The following is a 21,529-nucleotide window of genomic DNA, read 5'->3' as shown; positions in this document are numbered from 1 at the left end:
AGTGTCACTCAACGACCATAACACATGTACGTACATGCCTGAACGGACAAACACAGCATTCGAATAGCCTGACTCATTCTCCTTTGTGTTGCTTTTTTATTTAAAAAAAAGGACAGCAGCAATTCAGATGTTTTAATATCCATACGTATCTGTTTTGGGAATCAGATTTAATCATTGTTCAGGATCAGAGGGACATAAAGATGCAAGGCTCTTATGAGACCATGAAGACGGACACAGCTACATGAAGTGTCTGACAGAGCACAGGGACATCATGTTTTTGTAAATTATGCAAGAGTTTTGTTGTTTTTGTTGTTTTATATTACATTTATTAACTGTCCATTGAATATTAGTCTCATCAAGAGTAAATTATGTTGTGTTTTTACATTACGAATAAAAGCAGAACACTTTTTTGTTTTTTGTATTTCATTTGTTTGATCACACATTACAAGGTTTTACATTGTATGAATTTGTCTTTAAAAATATGAACCGAAATTGGTCCACAAGGTATTTTTTAACACAGTATGATGTACCCTGTTAAAATACCAGTTAGTTTTTTGTAAAAATTGAATATGTTATAAGATGATATCGATGTCTACCAGCATCTCTGCAGTAAATCTCATGTTGATGGTGCATAATGCCTTGTGACTTGGCTCTTGCCCCAATAAATATTTAATGAACACAAATATTTCATGAACACATATCACACGAACAAATTGATGTCCAAATATAGATGTGTTCTCAGCTATCATTATACATTTGGTTTTGTATAATTGATGAGGTCATCATGGATTAAAAATGTTTTTTGTTTGTTTAAAGAAATCTGCCATTTTTCTTGTTTTTGAAAAATGTGTCCTTTTCTGAGGAGATTATAGTATAGTTGTGCAATAAGATACATTGTCCGCCTTTTCCAGGCCACTGAAGAAGAGAATGTCCTCCATTATCTTCTAAATGTGCTTAGAAAGTGTCAAGCATGGCCTTGATTTGTCAGAAGTGTGCCTGTCATTTCATCTGCGGCACAAAGGAAGCCAAATCCTGCCTCCAATCCTTTGAAGTCAGGTGTTTGAAGCTGCTTTTTGGAGTTCAATTCTTTCAATTGTGACTGAACTGATTTGCAGTTTGAGAGTGTAACTAACAAACCTGAATTGTTAGACAGGACAAGTTCCCCCTTAAAAAGGATCAGTTCTATCAGTGTCATACTCCTAAGGTTTCGGGGTATATATGCTATAAGCCTCTGTGGAACTAAACTTTTAATTACATTTTGGGTGTTGTAATAATGTTCATCTTCTCAGTGGTGTTGTTAAAAGTTGATCAACGCCCGGGAGTAGTATCAGATGATGGGAAACCCAACTGCAGAAAACAGATAAACGTTATAAACGTTATCTGAATCAGAGAGGGCTCTACAAGTGTCTTAACCCACACAGACAGAGTTACCTCTTTTATGTGTGTTTCTATGTATTCTTCCACAGAAATACAGTTAAACGGAGCGTTGATAATTCTCATAAATCAAAGGGTTATCCGTCACAATTACAGGTTATTTCTGCTGCATTCAGGCATTTAAATAATGTGTGATTCAGCAAGCATAGTAATTTCCGTGATATGAACCAACAATTTCAATTCAGGAGACAGTGCTGCGATGCTCTCTAGTGGCACTGACTGAGCAGTAGGGAGTATGTGGACATGATACGACGGCTATTTTCTTACATGGAATGTGGACCCAGTGGTCATTTATCTTGTACTTTTTTAGGGTTACATTTCTTACTAGCCCTCGCATAGATCTTGTTGTGACTTTACTGTAACCCTGCAGTACGAAAGATTAGATTCAACCTTAGAGAGGAAAGAGAGTGGATATCCTACCAGTTGTTGTTTTTTCCGAGCTCAACTGCAGCAGCAGCAGCAGCAGCATCAAACACTGCTGATCCAGTTACACAGCATCAGATGAAAAACGATGTCAGATATTAGCCAAAAAAGCAGAACATCAAACAGGCAAATTTCATTTTGATGCAAAAGCATCAAACAGAATAGCTGTCCCAGATCAAGTAGCGGTTGGTTAGCGACCGTAACGGATCAACAGCATACAGTGGGACAACACAACATGTCTGACGCATTATCACCTCCATCAACGCGATGGGCAGACGGACGGGCGGATACCTTCAAAGCAACACCACAGCAGATCACAACAGCCAACGACGAGGCCCACTTCAAAGGCCAACAGCATTGTACAATAAGCCCACTAGAGTAATATGGAACATGCGTGGAACATGTTCTGAAATTCCATTGACGTGGCTCCTATTCACTTCCTGTGGCACAAAGGTGGCCACACTGAGAATCAAAGACTTCTGAAATGTTGCCGAAATACTGGTGCAATCAAACATGGGTCAAAACAATACCCCATGACACGCTGTCTTGCCCTCCAGGACCCCGGGAATAGATGTGGCAGAAGCATGACCGTTTAATATAGAGGATTTTCATTCACCTCTTTGCGAAGCACAGGGATTCTTCTTGGATGTTGGTTGATCCCTAACTCATCTATGTATACCCTAGTACTGCAATAACAACAGCATTGTACATTTTACACAGATCTTTCCACATCCAGTCTGATAGAAGCACACGTTTTAAGCCACTTCAAGTCATTTAAGAACAGGACAACTCGGTTGTCAAGACCGCCTCAAATTGCAGAGACTATTTTCAAACTGTAGTCTGATAGAAGGAGAGTCCCATCTATAGCCATTTCCGTGTGTCCTGGTGTTGACACCTAAAAGCCTTGATTAGAACCACACTATTACCAGCCCATTCTCCTAGAGTGGCCCTGCTGAAGAGCTCTCCCAGTCGGGTGATTGTGTGGGACACAGGGGTCAAGAAAGTCATCTATTCCTTTGAGAGGTTTCCAGATTGACAAACTTTGTTTGTTTCGAGAGAAAAAAGAAAAGAAAAAAGTTAGAATTTTCTGTTTCTACTACCGGTATCTATCTAGCCTGTATGGAGCACAGAAAAATGGGTTTTCAATATTATTAAGGGGAATCAAGTATTTCAAAACTTTCCATCTGGATCAGAATGAATTGCTATTAAGGATCAGATCGAGCTGGCTGATTTCCCCCCTGTACCACTCAAAATCGGCCAGATAGATCTGATCCTGGATAGCTAAAATAATCCGGATCATTCTGATTCTGAAGACAGAAATACATATTGGGAAATACATAGTGGGCGTGAATTCCATAGTATGTTCTATGGAATTCACCCCCACAGTACCACAGGTTCAATGGCCATCACTAGCTGAGATTAACATTGATTGATTGATTGATTGATTGAAAACTTTATTAGAAGATTTGCAGAAGTAGGTACATGAAAGTACATATTACATACAAGGTCAACTAAAAGGATAAAAACCCAAGAAAGCCACTGGCTTATTTCAATTGGGGTCCTTGATTCTCAATTCATTGTTACATGTAAGACAGACAAAAAAAAACTAGTACTATCTACAAGATAATACAGACAAATAACTATTACTATCTACAAGATAAACATACATCCATCATGGGAAGAACAATACAACAAAACATAAGGTATGTACAGCGGGTAGGACAGGTGGGGACATACACCACAGGTGGGGGCGGGGGACAAAACACAAAGTATGTACAGTGGGTAGTTCGGGTCTTTTAATCTGATTTTTGATTTAGAGGGTCCAGTTACGGATTGCAGCCTCCTGTAAATGTTTTTTGAGAGTGGTTTTGAAGGTGGGCAGTGTTTTGCACTCCTTTAAGATTATAGGAAGGGCGTTCCACATTTTTAAGTGGAACGCCCACTGTTTTAACAACAGTATAAGGTCCAGTGTTGTATGATGTTCTATAGACAAATAATATGTTGAAATATGGTTGACCTAGCCTATATAAAATCTAGTAAACTCAAGTATGTGAAGGGCTCCTCAGGTTTTAGTGACTGATTTAGACCTTGGCAAACCATGTCATGTGTGTAGACACACTGCCCGATCAGATTAAATACAAGGTTAAAAGCAAACCAACAACACAGCAACCCCCTCAATAATGGCCTTCACACAGGCTTAGCGATCACTTGAGATTGACTGGTCTCTGTCTCAACCAATCATGTACTCCATTTGGTAACATTTTATTGGGAGAGACCCCCTTACAAATCGTTTATGATCAACTAACTATCATTGACTCTACAACCTTTACTATCCGTTGACCCTAACCCTAGAACGTCAACAGAGTTGCTTGACAGTGTGGGTCTGTAAACCATCTACAGGGCACTATCCAAATAACCTGTGGCATGCCCTTCATATCGTTCACCACAGCGCTTCCGTTATATACCCTAGTTAAACAAGAACAAACAACAGAGGATTTCGGCCCATCTTCTGTTTAAAACTCTCGGTCTGCAGCTGCAGCGTCAGAGATAGCCAGCTAGCCGATGGTACCAACTCATCCCATTAAAGAACATATAGGCCCAGTTTCTAGTTATTACCATCTCTCAGATCTTTTGAAGGCAGTCACAAAGTCTGGCCCAGACTCAGGAGAACTCTCTCTACAAAGAGACTTGGTGAAAACAAGGGGGACTAATGATCTGGGGGAGGTTCACACACAGCGACTACAAGTGTGGGATGTGCATCCCACTGATGGAACTGGGTTGACTGTTCTATAAACGGCTGTCGCTAACGATAGGACTGACAAGCGAGTGTTGTGATAGATTGTGTAGATGTGGGGGTCTAGACTGGTAAACCAATTGTATAGTGTAGAACATCTATCCCAGTAGAGGCTGGTGGAGAGAGAAATCGAAGGATGGGCTCATTGTAATGCGTGGATATTGTGCTCTTGAGCCATGCTGATTTGAAGACACTGGTTAGAACCATACACATGCTTTGTCTTTGGCTCCCTCTATATGATAGGAAGTAGAAGACATGTCTGTCCGATGTCCGTTAGTCCGATGTCAGAAGGTTAGGTTATAAGATCATGAACAAAACATATACTGTATATCAGACTACATTATCAGGCGGTCAACTAGATAAACTAGGTAGGCATATGACCACCGCACGTGTCTAGGGAAAGCCAATAGCCTCTGCGCTACTACAGTAGAGCAATGTCTAGGTTGTGTCATCAAGGTTCCCAGAAATCAAAACACTCAAATCTCTGAAAGACGACAGTGACTCTGGAGTTGTTCATGGCAGACATTACACATTAACCAAACGTCAAATATTTGAGGAGAATTGTCACTGGGTGATGCCGGCTTTATCAGGTCAATAACAGAAAGAGACAAATCACATTATATAATGGATTTGGATGCCATTCATTGGATTACTTTTATTCTGATCTGGCCTAGGCAAAATTATATAATTTATGCAATTTATAATCCAGTTGTTGACATGGTGAAACAAATTCATTTGTAAACTTACCCAGGGCCAATTGTGATGGTTCTCTGATATACAACTGTATTAGGATACAAATAAATAATAATACATTAAAAGATAACCATTTATTTTGTGTTCATTAGTAAATACTACAGAATATAAAATACACATTCCTAAACCTCTTTAGTAGCTAGTCTTTTAGTTACAGCACACGCAGTAGGAAAGAAACAAATATCATGTTGATACAATAATAATACATTTGTATTTGTATAGAGTATTGTGTAGACGGCCCTGTCCCACCAGGTTTTGTAACATTTTGCTCAAGACTGATAAAATAATAAAAATATTCACATATTTTGCTTTCTAAAATTTGGAACATGTCTGGTGACTCCTCTTGTTCTCAGTCACAGGACACACACAGGACATGAAGTTCAGACTTGAGATAGTAAACACATTTTATTTATATCGATCTAAAGGGAGGAGGGACAGATGTTGAAATTTACCCACAGTGTGATTGGACGGGCTGAGCCTTTAAAGGTTGGAGTCGTCATTGGGATGGTTTTAGTAAATCAAAGGAATACTGCAGGATCATAACGTTTGCAAGGGGATCAGTTGGATAGTCATGAGTGGATGCCCATACTTTGAGAAGAAGCACTTGTATGTATTCATTACATTGCATTAATATTAATATTACATTTGTAGCATTCTTACTATTTAAACTCAGGTAACATTTCATGGGTTTTTATATTTTATATATAAAAATATATGAAATGTTAAAGTGTTTATTGTGTAAAATGTGAAATGTTTATTTATTCATTTGACATACTTTTATGTAATTATCGATTATTACAGAAGCATTAAATGATTGTCCTTTGGTTTGGAGAAAGGCGTTATCCTAATGTAAATCACTGTCAACATTATCAAGTAGTCCCAGCTTAATGAGACTGTCAGTAACTGTGGAGTAACTCTAGACGTGTCTTTCCTACCAAGGTTGTTCAAGAGCAAGCAGCACCAGAAGAAGGAGGAGGAGGATGACTCCCAGGTGGGGGTCAACAAGGCCAGCAAGGGAGGCATCATGTACGGAGACTATCTCCAGGTACGCAACGCCTAAAATATTCTAGAAACTTCATTGACATCTGTGCTCTAGAACCTTCATCGACATCTGTGTTCTAGACCATTCATCTGTGTCCTCCATTTTAGAAACTGGATACATTCTAGATGAGGAATGGATTCGCAGTGCCAGCCACACTTTCAAGTCACCCTTTAATGTCCCAGATGTTACACTGTTATCGGTGGTACTGAATGTTCATTGTTGTTGCCGCTTGCAGCTTGACAAGGTGGTGACGGCCCAGGTGCTGCAGAGTGAACTGAAGGGTAACAAGATCCACGATGAGCATCTTTTCATTGTCACACATCAAGGTAGAGTAACGTTTAGAGGACTTAACCTTAAATGCTGCAGTCACAATGCATTTGGATGTATTCCAGCCAATATACAGTATATGATTATGATTTTGTGATATAGTTGCTTTCTGGAGGACTTTTCTGTTGAGTCACATCAACATTGCAAAGTGACTGATTTCAATGTGTCGCCTGTGTGTTCATATTTCAGCGTATGAACTGTGGTTCAAGCAGATCCTGTGGGAACTGGACTCGGTGCGAGAAATCTTCATCAGTGGACATGTGAGTACCCTATCATACTGTGAATGATATATCATACAGTATGATATACTGTGAAGTCAAGACAAGTTTATTTGTATAGCACATTTAATTCAACAAGGGGCAATTCAAATTGCTTTACATATAGCATTAAACAATACAGAAAAAGGAGGATAGTAAGAAAATAAAAATGACAAGAATAGATACTTATACATAGACAATAAATAGATAGACATTTACCAAGATAGAAGAGGAAAGAATAATAATGAAAAATAAGAAACATCGCATCACACACCAACATTTAGGAGAAAGGGAAAGAAATACAAATAAAACAGTAAATAGTATTCAGCAAGAATAATATATGGTAGCAATTCAGAATCAGTAAGTTAATGTTAGTAACAGTTAGTATTATGATGTCAATGTTGAGGAACCAAAACCAAAGAATTTAACTCTTGTGTATGTGTACAGTAAAATGTAATAAAAGCGATTCCGATTCTGATTCTGAATTGCTACTATATATTATTCTTGCTGAATACTATTTACTGTTTTATTTGTATTTCTTTCCCTTTCTCCTAAATGTTGAAGGCAATGCAATGTTTCTTATTCTTCTTATTAACGTGAATAAGTAAAAAAAATAAAAAAAATAAGTAACCCTACCTTGATAAAGTAATAAAGTGATGGATTTTACAGTGGCCTCAATAGTGCAAAAATGCTGGGCAGAGTACGATGATATAAAATGCAATATAATACAAAACAGTACAAATAGAAGTACCGTATGTTTTTCCCTTGAACGTCCATGTTAATGGTAATGTCTCTCCAGGTGCGAGATGAGCGGAACATGTTGAAGGTCAACACTCGTATCCACAGGATCGTCATGATCTTCAGACTGCTGGTGGATCAGTTTGCTGTGCTGGAGACCATGACAGCGTTGGATTTCTTCGACTTCAGGTGAGACCCCAGATAACCCTGATAACATTTACCTTTTACCTGAGTGGACCTTCAGCCTTGTAAAGACCACTTGCAAAACTCCTTCTTAGAATTCATGCCAACACAAACTACCAATACAATTGGCAATACAACTTTGAGCCTGTTTTCTACCGGATGAAAATAGAGCCCTTGTTCATTAATTTGTTCATTGTTCATAATTCTTTGTGCGCTCTCTCTCTCTCTCTGTATATTTCTGTGTGTGTGCATGTGTGTATGTCTATGTGTGCGTGTGCATATGTGTGTGTATATGTGTGTGTGTATATGTGTGTGTGTGTGTGTGTGTGTGTAAATGTAGGGAGTACTTGTCTCCTGCCTCAGGCTTCCAGTCTCTCCAGTTCCGGCTGCTGGAGAACCGTATCGGCGTCCCAGACAACCTGAGGGTGCCCTACAACAGACGCCATTACAGGGACAACTTCAAAGGCGTCGAATGCGAGATGCTGCTCAAATCGGAACAAGAGCCCACTCTGCTCAAACTGGTGGAGGTGTGTGACTAGACCTGTTAGCTACTAGGCCTGTTAGCATCGATAGAACTATAGAAGCTCTTTATCACGTTGTGTATTAGGTCGAAAGATGGCAATCTGTGTAACATGATGATGATGATGATGATGATAACAACATTACAGAACATTTACATACATTACATACAGGACATTTACTGTTTTCAAGCTAACAGGCATTCAGTACATGAATACAATACAATATGTGTGTTCTCAAATGTGACATGTGTCAGTGTCAGTGTTTCTGCTAGGATAGGGGGTAGGGTTCAGGAGTAATACGGTCTATTCTTTCACCCAGCAATGGCTGGAGAGAACTCCTGGCATAGAGGAAGACGGCTTCAACTTCTGGGAGAAACTGGAGGTCAACATATTTCAAGGGTTAAGTCTTGAAAGGGAGAAAATCATGGTATGTAAATGTATCTAAATCATCTCACATAAAATGTCCACTCGACACTAGGGATGTGCATAACTACATTTTTTAATTTAATAATTAATTAATTAATTTTGCCATTTAGCAGACGCTTTTATCCCAAGCGACTTACAATTACGAATTACAGGGACAGTCCCCCTGGAGTAACTGAGGGCTATTTTTTCATATTGAATAATCGTCGGTGCTATGCACGAATAATCGATTATTCGATGTGTGTCGACATCCACAAATGTGCGCACGCATTATAGCGGTGCGCGCATGGATAGCTGTCCAGCCATTTCCAATTGCAATGTTTACCAGGGGTCTAGCTATAGCCTACCCGAAATCAAACGGCCAAATCCACCAAAAAGATTAAATGGAATTTAATTCATCCGTAATAGCTACTCGTGTCTGTTTTGGCTAAAGCATTGCGAACGGGCTTGGCGCATTCACCATGCATCTTTGAGACGCGAGGTGATAGAGTACACGGTTCCATTTATACAAACTATGTATGTATGCCATTCGTTCTCTAAACCCTCTGAATTCAATTAGGCTAACATAACAATATTGCAGAACATAAAAATGCATGCCGCCAATACCGACGCTTGCATTAGAGCAAGTATAGCTGTCCAGCAAGATACTCTTGGAAAACAGCGACCAATGAAATGTTTTTACTCACATCAAAACCTGAGAATCAAAACCTGAGAAACACTTCCTGCCAGCGTTAGATCCCATCGCTATTTCACTTCAACTTTACGTTTTGACGCCTCTTAATAGCCTTTCTCCTTTCGGACTTTCAGCATGCGATGTACAAAACACGCATATTCCTACACTAGCAACGTAGCCCGCACATGGCTAGGCTAGGCTAAAAACAGGTAGCCCAACTGTAAACACAAGTTGAATGACGCGCGCAGTTGAATGACGTCAGATCACGTCCCGTTCCACACTATTCGGTTGTTAAGTCGTGACGTGTTTCCGGGTCCAAAGTTGGCTGAGGCACTGTCTTCGGCACTGTCTTTCCCTGAATTGTTACAATTTGAGACATTGTCTGACAGGGACTCAGATGTTCCTGTTTTGATCGTTAACAGAAAGAGCCAGATTCTGAGGACAAGGAGGACATGATGGCTGAGCTGAACAAGCAGAAAGAGGTCTTTACATCTCTGTTTGATGTGAAAAGACATGAACATCTGCTGAGCAAAGGTGAATCCTTTTCTTTTATATTGTTAGCTATAGCAAGCGCTGCCATTTTAGCTTTAGTAAGCAGAAGTGATTGCCTGCATGTTCAAATGGGTTGGTTAAAACATACTGACATCAAGACAATCGGCATCCGCAACAAAAATGTAGTCATTCAGTGCCAGCATCACTTAAGACCACGATTCCCAAGCCTCCTAACCTCCTATTTCCCCTTCTTTCCTCTGTGTTTGAGCAGGTGAGAGACGGCTGTCCTACAAGGCTCTCCAGGGAGCTCTGATGATCTACTTCTACAGGTAAACAGGTCTTTCTTGCAGTTTGTTTTTGAACAGGCATATTTTAGGCCAACAGCAACTGTCATTTCATTCTGGAACCTTCTACGGCATTTTGGAACGTTCTCCTTCATTCTGGAATGTTCTCCTTCCTCAGAGAGGAGCCCAGGTTCCAGGTTCCCTTCCAGCTCCTCAATTCTCTCATGGAGATCGACACTCTGATGACCAAATGGAGATGTGAGTTACTGACAGAGAAATTACGTAACGGGCGACTCTGCCGACCAGAGGTGTGACTGTCCTGAACCGTGTTTTACTTAATCTGCACAACACTACAGCACGCCAACACCAGTGGAGGCTGGTGGAGGTAGAAATCGGAGGACAGGCCTCATTGTAATGCATTGGATGGAAATGAGGAACGGTATCAAACACATGTGTACCATCACACGTGTTTGATACTATTCCTCATTCCATTCCATGCATTGTTACCATGAGCCCGTCCTGCGATTTCGTCCTCCACTGGCCTCCACCCAACATTGAAACAGTTTCCCTGAAATATGGACACATTCCACTACTATTTCACACTCTGAAGTTTAGACCTTAAACCGAAGAGAGAACCGAATCATTTGACAGGTCGGCCACTGACTTAACGTAACAGTTGGAACAACATGTACCCTCTACCTCCACTGTCCTAGATAACCACGTGTGCATGGTGCATCGTATGATTGGCAGCAAAGCAGGCACTGGAGGGTCCTCTGGCTACCACTACCTGAGATCCACAGTCAGGTACGACAAACAGCAAATGAATTTCTACCTTGTTATTGTGCAAAGGGAGATTTGCTCTTTGCACATTTTGGACTTTTGTACTTTGCACTAATACTGTAATTATTTGCCTGGAGGTTAAGTTTAAGATTAGGTTCTTGGTCAGTGGGACAGGTCAGTGGGTGGAGGCTGATGGAGGTAGAAATCGGAGGACAGGCTCATTGTAATGCTCTTTAAAGGAAGTAGAAAGGCAGAGACATAGTTACGTTGTTTACAGAATCATAGAGATATGCCCAGGCTTTTCTTCTACATGTGAAGCACGAAGACATTGTTGCTGTTAATGAAAAAGAATATTGTCTAAAGTTGTCATGCTTGAGCAACACGTGTCACCTACAGTATATACGTATATAGCTGTGAAGTAACAAGTCTTCTCTCCCTCTCAGCGATCGCTACAAGGTCTTTGTGGACCTGTTCAACCTGGCGACCTTCCTCATCCCCCGCCACTGGGTGCCGAAGCTGGACCCCACCGTCCACGCCTTACTATATACGGCCGAGTGCTGCGACAGCTCCTACTGCAGCAGCGAGGACTCAGACTAGGGGGGCGTCCCCATTGGCTGACGTGGTTTCCTCTCCTTCCTATTCTCTCTGATCTGAGGTGAGAACACTCAGATGGGTGAAAGCAACATGGAGGGAGGATGGGTGTCGCTCGGCCATCCATTTGCTTTCACCCGCCCAGGTTCTTGTCATGGAGGGTGGAGGAAAGTTGAGGAAGCCACTTTAGACAACTGAGGTGCAGCCTAAGGCTTGAGGGGCATCCTTCGACGAGCTGAAGACTCTATGACTCTCACTAACACCAACACATACTGTAGAACCAGTTAGCATCCATATTGTGACCAGGTGCCACCATAGTAACCACCAAAGAATCAGAATCAGAAGCATGTATATAGTGTATATATAACTATACATGAAAAGCTGAAGCATGTATATAGTGTTTATATAACTATACAAACTATATTTATCTAGCTAATTCTTTGATCTGTGTACAGACAAATTAATGAAAATCACTTCCTGTGGTATTGGCTTACTTTGACTGTACAGTATGTCTGTTTATCCATGTTGTGTATGACGTTCTTTATTGAGTATGATGTGCTTTATTGAGTATTATGTGCTTTATTGAGTATGATATTATGTTTTTGTACAGTGCTTCTGTAATAGTGATGTGGATGTTGTTGTGTTATGTGGTGCCAGAGAATTAGACTGAATTATCAGACTGACACTTACAGCAGAGACAAATATCAGTACAACAAATACCACATGAAGGATATTTTCTCATATGAGAGTAATATGAAATGTTTATTGAATGTTTCAATAAAGAATATACAGTATGTTAATTCCTTGAGAATTCCTTTTGAAAAAGAGTCCATTTGGCAGTATTGAATCCCTGGATTTGACTTCATTTCTGTCTGTACTGAACCTTATCACTCACAAAACACAGTCAGAGAAAGACAGCAGCCACAGAGTCAGCCACACCTGGAGAGGAGACAAGGATCAGGAGAACCAGTGAAAGGACGCATTTTACAAACAAACTAGAGGGTTGACTAAGGTGATATATATATACAGTATATATATATACACACATACAGGGACGGCTGGTATCAATGGGCTAGCAGGGCTAAGCCCCCCCTATCTTTTACAATAAATATGAGAAAGTTATTAAATTAAAGAAATATTAAAATATAAGAATTGTTGAATAATATAATTTATATATAATAATTTTTAAACCTTAGAACTGATTGATTTTGGTGGAACCTAGAGCAGCAACAGCACCTAATAGTCACACAAAACTCAGGATATATCTAAATGGGCAGATTTTTTACAGCCCAAACTCCTAGCATCATCTTCCAATCATTGTTGTCACATCGTGATTGACAGGTGTGTTGGCGCCGCCTTGATTTCCCGAAAATGTGGGCTAAATGAATTCAGCCCAGGCTGACTTTTGACCAATGACAGGGCGTAGCAGTACAATAGCAGTACAGTGAGGGCAGGCCGACTGTAGGGGGGAGAAGAGTAGTGAAGTGAAGCGGCAATTGCGGGTATTAGCATGCTAAACGAGGTGGATTATTTACTTTCTCATCCATTTCTCATCCATTTTCCATTTTCCATTTTCGTTTGAACACCGTCCAAACGGTGTTCAAATAACACAAAAGGTCAAACGACAAAACCGTCAATGTTGTGTTCTTGGTTTCAACGAAAGGACTGGCTAACGGCAAGTGTAGCTAAGTGCAAGTGAACATTTCCCGATGATCTGCAAAGAGAAACTGAAAGGGGAGCTGATGGTGATGTGGAGTTTGTGGGTTTAACATCTGCAATGCCACTTTTGAGGATGATTACTGAGAACACTTTCAGAACACTTTTTTGGAGACATTGAAATTTACGCAAATAGCCATCACAACCCCTATGACATCGGCAGAGTCAGAGAGGTGTTTCAGTACACTTAATCAAATCATTTCTCAGAAGTACTATGGGACAAGATAGGCTGAACGCCCTGGCTATGCTGTGACATGGTGATTAACCTGTTTGCGTCCTAGAAAGGCAATGTGAGCTTCTCTTCAAATAAGGTAGGCCCAAGCACCAATTGAGTTGTTGGCAGATGTTACATTTGGGCCACGTTTGGTAGTGCATAGCGGAACTTAAAAAAAAAAAAAAAAGTTTCAGAATACACGGCGTGCGATTTTGTCGCACGGCAACATTCAATTCTCAATTCACACCAATGAATGAATGAATGTGAATGGAGAATCGAATGTTGTCGTGCGACAATATCGCATCGCACGCCGTGTGCATTGTCTCATTGAGATGCTTAAAAGTCCGTAAAAAAGTTTCTGAATATAAGTCTGAAAAAAAAAGTTTCTGAATAAAAGTCAGAAAAAAAAGTTTCTGAATAAAAGTCTGAAAAAAAAGTTTCAGAATAAAAGTCCCGAAAAAAGTTTCACAATAAAAGTCTGGGAAAAAAATGTTTCACAATAAAAGTCTGGGAAAAAAAGTTTCACAATAAAAGTCCTGAAAAAAAAAGTTTCAGAATAAAAGTCTGAAAAAAAAGTTTCAGAATAAGTCTGAGAAAAAAAAGTTTCTGAATAAAAGTCAGAAAAAAAAGTTTAAGAATGAAAGTCTGAGAAAAAAAAGTTTCAGAATAAAAGTCAGAAAAAAGAAAGTTTCAGAATAAAAGTTTCAAAAAAAGTTTCAGAATAAGTCACACAAAATTTTTGCAAGTCAAGACTAAAAACCCATCTTTTTAACATTGCCTTTAAATGACTAAATCATTAAATTATTATATAATGATTGGAGCACTTTGAGCTGCAACGTTTGCAAGAAAAGTGCTATACAAATAATAATAATTATTATTATACGGTAGGTCTAAATACAGTCACTTAAACACCGATGAGACAGCACTTTGTCGACTCCCAAGTATGAGAAAATCAATAACCACTGTCCCTACACTGAAGGCTGTGGCTCAGAAGGTAGAGCCGGCATCAAATGATCGCAAGGTCGGCGGAGGTGTCTTTGAGCAAGGCACTGAACCCCTAAGTCTATGGCGGACCCCTTGTCTAGAGCATAACATACCAAATTCCAACAATTGACTGACAAGTTGATTGCATGGCAATAAAACTATTACAATTATAATGATTATAAACCACAGTACCATAGACATACAGTTACAGGTCAGTGGAGGTTGGTCATGCTTGTTGGTCATCTGACCACTTCAATCACAACTTAATTGTATTATTATAGTCATTTCCTGCTGCTGCTTAACCTCTTGGGGTGACAGGTTGCGTTGCGTAGTAGAGGTTAAAGATTTAAGATTAGGTTCTGGAAATGTCATTGAGCTTTTTAGTTCTTATCTGTCACTCAATTGGAACACAAGTCTAATCTCCTTATGCTGATATGGCATACAAGCCATGGGATTTGTGTGCGTGTATACACTTACATAACACCAGCTCAGTGGCCTTGGTTGTGAGTTCTATCCTCGGCCTAGTCATACCAAAGACTATTAAAAAATGGTACCCGATGCCTCCCTGCTTGGCACTCAGCATTAAGGGTTAGATTGGGGGTAAGACCCTGCATCATGTCGAGGGGGTGTACTTGGACTTACACACTATGGAAACAGGAGATCAACAGGCTCGAGAACCATCGTTTCTCAAGGCTACTTATTTATACACTTACATAAGAACTAAGGCATAAAACAAATATTTGTCTAAAATCATCATCCTTGAGCAACACGTGTCACCTGCCAATTCAATGTCATTGCAACACACCAACACACCAACCAGGAGGCTGAACAAGCTTAGGAAAGCTGGTTCTGTCCTCGGTGTCATCCTGGACACTGTGGAGGAGTTTTTTTTTCGATGTTTCAGATGTCTAGTTTATTTTATTATTCTATTTAATTATTCTATTGTCACTTTATTTTGTTATTGTTTTTTGTGATGTGAGTTGATGTAGCAACTCTAAAATCTAAAACTGAAAAGTTTTAATTCAAACTCACCACAGACATCACCTCCCATTTTTATGTAAACATAACCTTGGTTACCCCACGATGTTCCCCAAGAGTTCTGCACTATCCAGTATGGCACCGCTCCTGAAACAGAGAGGGAGAGCATTAGTTACAGGTTCATCATGTTCATGAACGCAAACATACAGTTTGATAAAGAAATTAAAGTGGTTGTGTGTGTGTGTCTGTGCATACCTATCCGTGTCTGTGTCTATGTGAGTATGTGTGCCTATCCGTATGTGTATGTGTATGTGTATGTGCATGTGTGCCTACCTGTGTGTGTGTCTGTGTGTGTGTGTGTGCATGCATGTCTATCTGTATGTGTGTGTGTGTGTGTGTGTGTGCGCGTGTATGTGTGCCTATACTGTATATGCGTGCCTGTGTCTATGTGTGTATGCGTGCCTATCCGTATGCGTATGTGTGTATGTTAGTGTGTGTGCATGTGTGCCTATCTGTGTGTGTGTGTGTGTGTGTGAGAGAGAGTGTGAGTGTGTGTGTATGTGTGTGTGTGCATGCTTGCCTATCCGTACGTGTGTGTGTGTGTGTGCACGCGTGCCTATCCGTGTGTGTGTGTGTTTGTGTGTGTGCATGCCTGCCTATCGGCGTGTATGTGTGTTACCCGTGGTGTCGTATCCTACCACCAGGACAGCGTGGTTGGCGTGGTGGCTGGAGCAGTGGTGCTGTATGATGCCACCCAGGTAGTCCTGCCAGCTGATGGCGTCCACCGTCACCACCAAGGGGCCCCACTCCACCAGCCGGCCCATCATGGCCTCCTCACGACCACTACAGGGACACCAGAGAAGAAGAGCTGGAACCAGGAAGGAACCGTAGAACAGAGAGACACACCAGAGAAGAAGAGCTGGAACCAGGAAGGAACTGTAGAAGAGACATCAGAGAAGAAGGGCTGGAACCAGGAAGCAACTGTAGAAGAGACACACCAGAGAAGAAGAGCTGGAACCAGGTAGGAACTGTAGAAGAGACATCAGAGAAGAAGAGCTGGAACCAGGAAGCAGCGAGATCAATCAGGGACTGAGATTCCTAACAATGATCAATCTGTTGATGACTAAGCTGACTGAAATAAAGGTATGTTTTATAACATATACTGTAGCATAGGGCAGGCTACTAAATAGTGATCAGTCAAGGAGGAAAACAGAAAGATAATAATAATAATAATAAAAACTTTATTTGTATAGCGCTTTTCCTGCAAACGTTGCAGCTCAAAGGGAAATGCCAGCACGCTAATTGACGTTTTTAAAATTGTACTTTAATCTTATACTATACGTCTGTCTTAGTTGAATGACTTGACGCAAACATTGTTTTTCACGAGGAGCACATTCATGTGCATGTGTGAGTACAGGGTGGGATGGACCTTGGGCTCTCGAGGCAGGCTGTGTCATGCACCTCCGTGCCACTGATCCATCCATGTCTGTGTGGACTTGGTCAACAGAGATGTTTGGCCCAACATGCCGTGTTGACCTTGGTACTGTATTATGAAAACACAACACTTTACGTGGCTTTTTTTTTGTCCCCCATGATGAAACCGGAGAGGGGACTGTGGCTCTGTCTCTGTGCGTTCAGATGTTCGTATGTCACGTGCAATGACGTGCAATGACGAAACTTGGGTGAATGATGCGTCTTGTCATAGAGATCCAGCATTTACAAGATGACGCTGACTGTCTCAGGTAGGGGAAGGGGGGGGGGACACACAACTACAATATGTTGACTGTATAGTTGTTTTTATTTAGAGCTACTCAACATGAAGGATGCAACAGAAATCCTCCTTTACCTGAAGTCATAAGCTGCAAAGTCCTTCACAGAGACGCCATCATGTGAGGCAGAGAAGAAGTGGCAGAGACCAGACTCTGCCTTGTAGGGGTACTCTGACTGGCCAACCAGCTTCACTCTGGTCTGGGGGAAACACGCCGAGACAATGTTACATTTATATTTTACATGTTTGGCATTTAGCAGACCCCTTTATCCAAAGCGACTTACAACAAATACATTTGTCTAAGTGACAATGCAATCTATATTAGTTTTACATTAATCTGATTTACAGCCTACATAATTATTGTTCTATTGCCCCTTTTGTCATTGTCTTTAAAAAAGTTAATTTCTTATTTATTTTATATTGATGTTTTATCTTCATGTCCTATGCACCAACCTCACTAAGTCCATTTCCTGTATGTGCAAATAATTTGGCAACACAAATTATTTTGATTCTGATCAAAGCTGCAACTTCATTTTTGTTTGCTATCGGTTTACCTTATGAAAGGATATTATATAGATCCTGAAGGATACACCATGGAAGTCAATGTTCTTAATTATAGTCTGGTAATGGTTTACTTTACCTAACCTAAAATTATAATAAGAAGTATGTTAAAGACCAACAGTTAGACTTGCTGAAGCAAGCCCACCTAATAATAATAAGTGTGTCAAAGAACAATAATTGGACATGCTGAAGCAAGCCAACCTAATAATAATAAGTATGTCAAAGAACAATAGTTGGATCAGTTGCACCTAATGGATCAGTGAAATTAGTCCATGTTAAGTAGGACAATCCGCTGTGGATAGCCACAGGAGAGAGTGGTGGACAGAGTCAGTCCGACCTGCTTCATCCAGGCCAGAGCCTTGGTGGTGGAGCCTCCCCCGCAGCCCTGGTCCCTGTAGGAGCAGTCCACCACCTGCTGGACACTCAGCCGCTCCACAGGAAGCCCTGCTCTGGCCCGGACGGCCTGGACCGCCCCTACCACGCTGAACGCCCAGCAACTACCACACTGAAAACACACAATGGAAATACAGCAACAGGATAGTCAAATAACAAACAAAATGGCCGCTTGGCAGGGACAAGGGAAATGGATTTGGCTAATGGCCAACACAGGATAGAGAGACTTCATCCTTATATGGTCGACCTATTTGCACTTAATATTTATGGATTTATGACTATGAAGAAAAATATATACTTTTATTGATCCCCGAGGGGAAATTATCTTTTGATTGCTGGTCGGCCACTTTAACCTCTAGCAGGGCTCGACATTAACGCCTGCTAGAGGTAAAACTTTCGCCGGGTTTGCGCGAGCACGACGACGCTGCTAGATCCCGGATATTTTTACCTGTGTGCAGGAAGAACAACAGACGGCGCAGGCGCGAGACTAGACTAGATGATCGTGAGTGAAGATATTATCAAAGCGTACTCGCCTGTCGATCACCCGTACGCTTTGATAATATCTTCACTCACGATCATCTAGTCTAGTCTCGCGCCTGCGCCGTCTGTTGTTCTTCCTGCACACAGGTAAAAATACCTGGTATACCACAGGTAAAAATAGTAAAACAGCGTTAATGTCGAGCCCTGTCTAGGCTACCTTCTGGCCCCTATGTGGCAGTGAGGGTGTGAATGGGTAGGATGTCTCACCCTGTGATGATGTGGATTGATTAACAGTTTGTTATGCTGCCACCAACTGGCCAAATTTAAAAGTACAGTTTAATTCCAGTTTGCAAGGATACACAGAGGATAGACATACGACTTGTCTAGGGTTACCTCACCTCTTCGATCTTGACTTGAACAGTGGAGAGTTCTATGGGTTTGGACCAGCACATTTACATTTACATTACCTTACATTTTTGGCAGTTAGCAGACGTTTTTATTTTTATTTTTACACATAGTCATACCTAGTTACTAGTTACAGTTACAATAAGGATTGGGTAAGGAAGGGTACACTCTTACTGCCTGTTGGTCCTGTACTGGGCCCACAGCGCCCTTGTCCCTCCAGTCAAACTTGGCCGGTACTGGAGGTCCATCTGCCTTCTGACCCGGGTATTTAGGGACGGCTTCAGCTGTGGCAGCTGCATAACGCTCTGGACAGGAAGAACACCATCACTGAACTTCCACAAAGTTCCACCTGTTCCTCTGTTGCACTCATCTACCCGTTGGTGTCTTGTTTTCCTTATGAAAGGTTTGTTTACTGTGCTCTCAATCAACTTAAATTAGTAAAGGCTATTGTGATGATGCTTTAAAATGAGTTGTAGCCTATGGATGTTGTTTTCTACTTTATGAGTCTTTTCAGCATAATTACCTCTAAATTCATTCGGAGATAAATCAGAGAACTGGTTAATGCCGTACTTTGCTGAGTCTTGGTGTGTAGAGAAGGAGTTCAGCTGTGCATGCCTTTGGATGGTATTCTGGAACAAACATGTCAGTAGGCTACATGTCAGTATAAATGTGTGAAAATAGTTTTTAACATGTCAACATTGCTGTTGGTTTTGCGGCACAGTGATCCAAATCTGGTATCCCAGTCTCCATAATGAGAGGAAAAGAAAACAATTGAATACATATTATGTAATACGCATTTAGTACTATCTTGAATCAGACAGACTGATTGCTCTGTCAGAGCGCATTGAAAACGACCCATCATCGCCTAACTAACTGCACCGTTGTCTGAATGAATGAATGAATTAATTAATGGTCTTTATTGTCATTAATATAGTACAGGTACCATACAACGAAATTTAGGAGGGGGGGCTCCCCTGTTGCTAGGATTTATTTTTATTTTTTTTACTAAAAACAAGAAGGGAAAAAGAGCTGGTTTATAAATAAAGGCTATATACACTATCCACTATACTATACTATACAAATAAAACACTGTGCTGTACTCTATGCTATGCTATAAATATCCTAACTTTTCCTATCTCTGAACCTTATGTACCCGAGGGTTGTCATATTGCACATGGTATTTGCACATTCATTTAAAGTGTCGCAGTTTGCAGGTTTGAAATGTTCAAATGTTGTATTTCAGTATTGCACTTATGATTACAATCTAGTAGCTAAATATACAACAGAAATGAATAGGAACAGCCGACTGACAGAGACATACCTCAAAATGGGATTTGCGACGATGATATTCCTCGCTGTGCAGTTCATAACTACGATGGAAGTGTTTCCTGAACGACTCGAACACAGGATCGGTCAGTGCAGAACCAGAACCATTGGACCGCCAGACACTTTCACACACGGTCGGAGTTACCAAAGTGACGAGCAAGTTGACACGGAAGATAAGAAACAAGTTAACACCCGTCATTTGATTAATAGAAGTTAGACAAGAAAAATAACCGTTGGTTCATTCAGTGATACATTGTGACAGTCAACAAGACGTGACACTTCGCACATTTCCTCTTCTGTCTGTTCTTCTTCTTCTCTGGGTTAATTCAGGTGAAGAAAACAAACAACATTACCTGTTCAATAGCGCCATCTAGCGATTGAGTTGAGAGATATCATTGATTGGATGAATACTGGGCTTTTAGGCATAGAATTAATTACCGTTCGCGTAATGGGTTATGCAAATCCCCTTACCGACTTGATCTAGAGGGGAATCTATCCTATGCCAGATTGGGCCCCGTTATTGAACTGAAGTTTTCCCATGTTTGTTTCCACTTGAGGGCGCTTAAGTACCACTATGGTGCACAGTGCATTCAGGGGTTCATCAGTGTCTACCTACTGTGTGAACTGCATGTAGGCCTGTGCGCATGTGTAGTGTGTGCAGTGTGTCTTGTAGATGGTAGGTTCTCTGTCCTATAAATAGAAGCGTTCTGTTGAAAAAAGACATTAAATACATTAAACCATGGTCATATTTCACTGTTCATTTGCCAAATAATTCAATGTCAACCAATAGGCCTATTTTGATTGTGGTGTCCTCATTTTGATCCCCCAAGTTATCAAACACAAGGCTGGTGGAGGATGAGCTCATTGTAATTAATGGGACAGAATAAGGAATAGTATTGCCATTCCATATTCCGTTTCATGCATTACAATGAGCTCGTCCTCCGATTCCTACCTCCACACATCATGCCTCAACACATAGGGCCGACATG

The 21,529-nt window shown here is 40.8% G+C and overlaps 2 protein-coding genes across 2 annotated transcripts; one reads left to right on the top strand and one right to left on the bottom strand.

The window, feature by feature from the left end:
- The first annotated feature begins 5,897 nt into the window (after window positions 1-5,897).
- tdo2a (tryptophan 2,3-dioxygenase a) lies at window positions 5,898-12,509 on the top strand. Its single transcript, XM_080526868.1, has 12 exons — window positions 5,898-6,010; window positions 6,344-6,449; window positions 6,682-6,772; window positions 6,963-7,033; window positions 7,830-7,957; window positions 8,292-8,478; window positions 8,792-8,899; window positions 9,991-10,102; window positions 10,332-10,389; window positions 10,523-10,602; window positions 11,058-11,148; window positions 11,568-12,509. The coding sequence occupies exons 1-12, from the start codon at window positions 5,976-5,978 to the stop codon at window positions 11,719-11,721; spliced, it is 1,221 nt and encodes a 406-aa protein (XP_080382994.1). The 5' UTR covers window positions 5,898-5,975; the 3' UTR covers window positions 11,722-12,509.
- On the bottom strand, window positions 12,459-20,801 carry ctso (cathepsin O). Its single transcript, XM_080526869.1, has 8 exons — window positions 20,536-20,801; window positions 19,738-19,843; window positions 19,389-19,519; window positions 18,274-18,441; window positions 17,454-17,575; window positions 16,287-16,450; window positions 15,662-15,754; window positions 12,459-12,654 (listed from the first exon to the last, which is right to left on the bottom strand). Exons 1-8 carry the CDS (start codon window positions 20,737-20,739, stop codon window positions 12,620-12,622), a joined length of 1,023 nt encoding a protein of 340 aa, XP_080382995.1. The 5' UTR covers window positions 20,740-20,801; the 3' UTR covers window positions 12,459-12,619.
- Window positions 20,802-21,529: the final 728 nt, after the last annotated feature.

The sequence above is a fragment of the Nansenia antarctica genome, assembly GCF_963989245.1.
Source record: "Nansenia antarctica genome assembly, chromosome: 3".
Taxonomy (NCBI): Eukaryota; Metazoa; Chordata; class Actinopteri; order Argentiniformes; family Microstomatidae; genus Nansenia; species Nansenia antarctica.
This window is presented reverse-complemented; position numbering and strand designations above follow the sequence as displayed.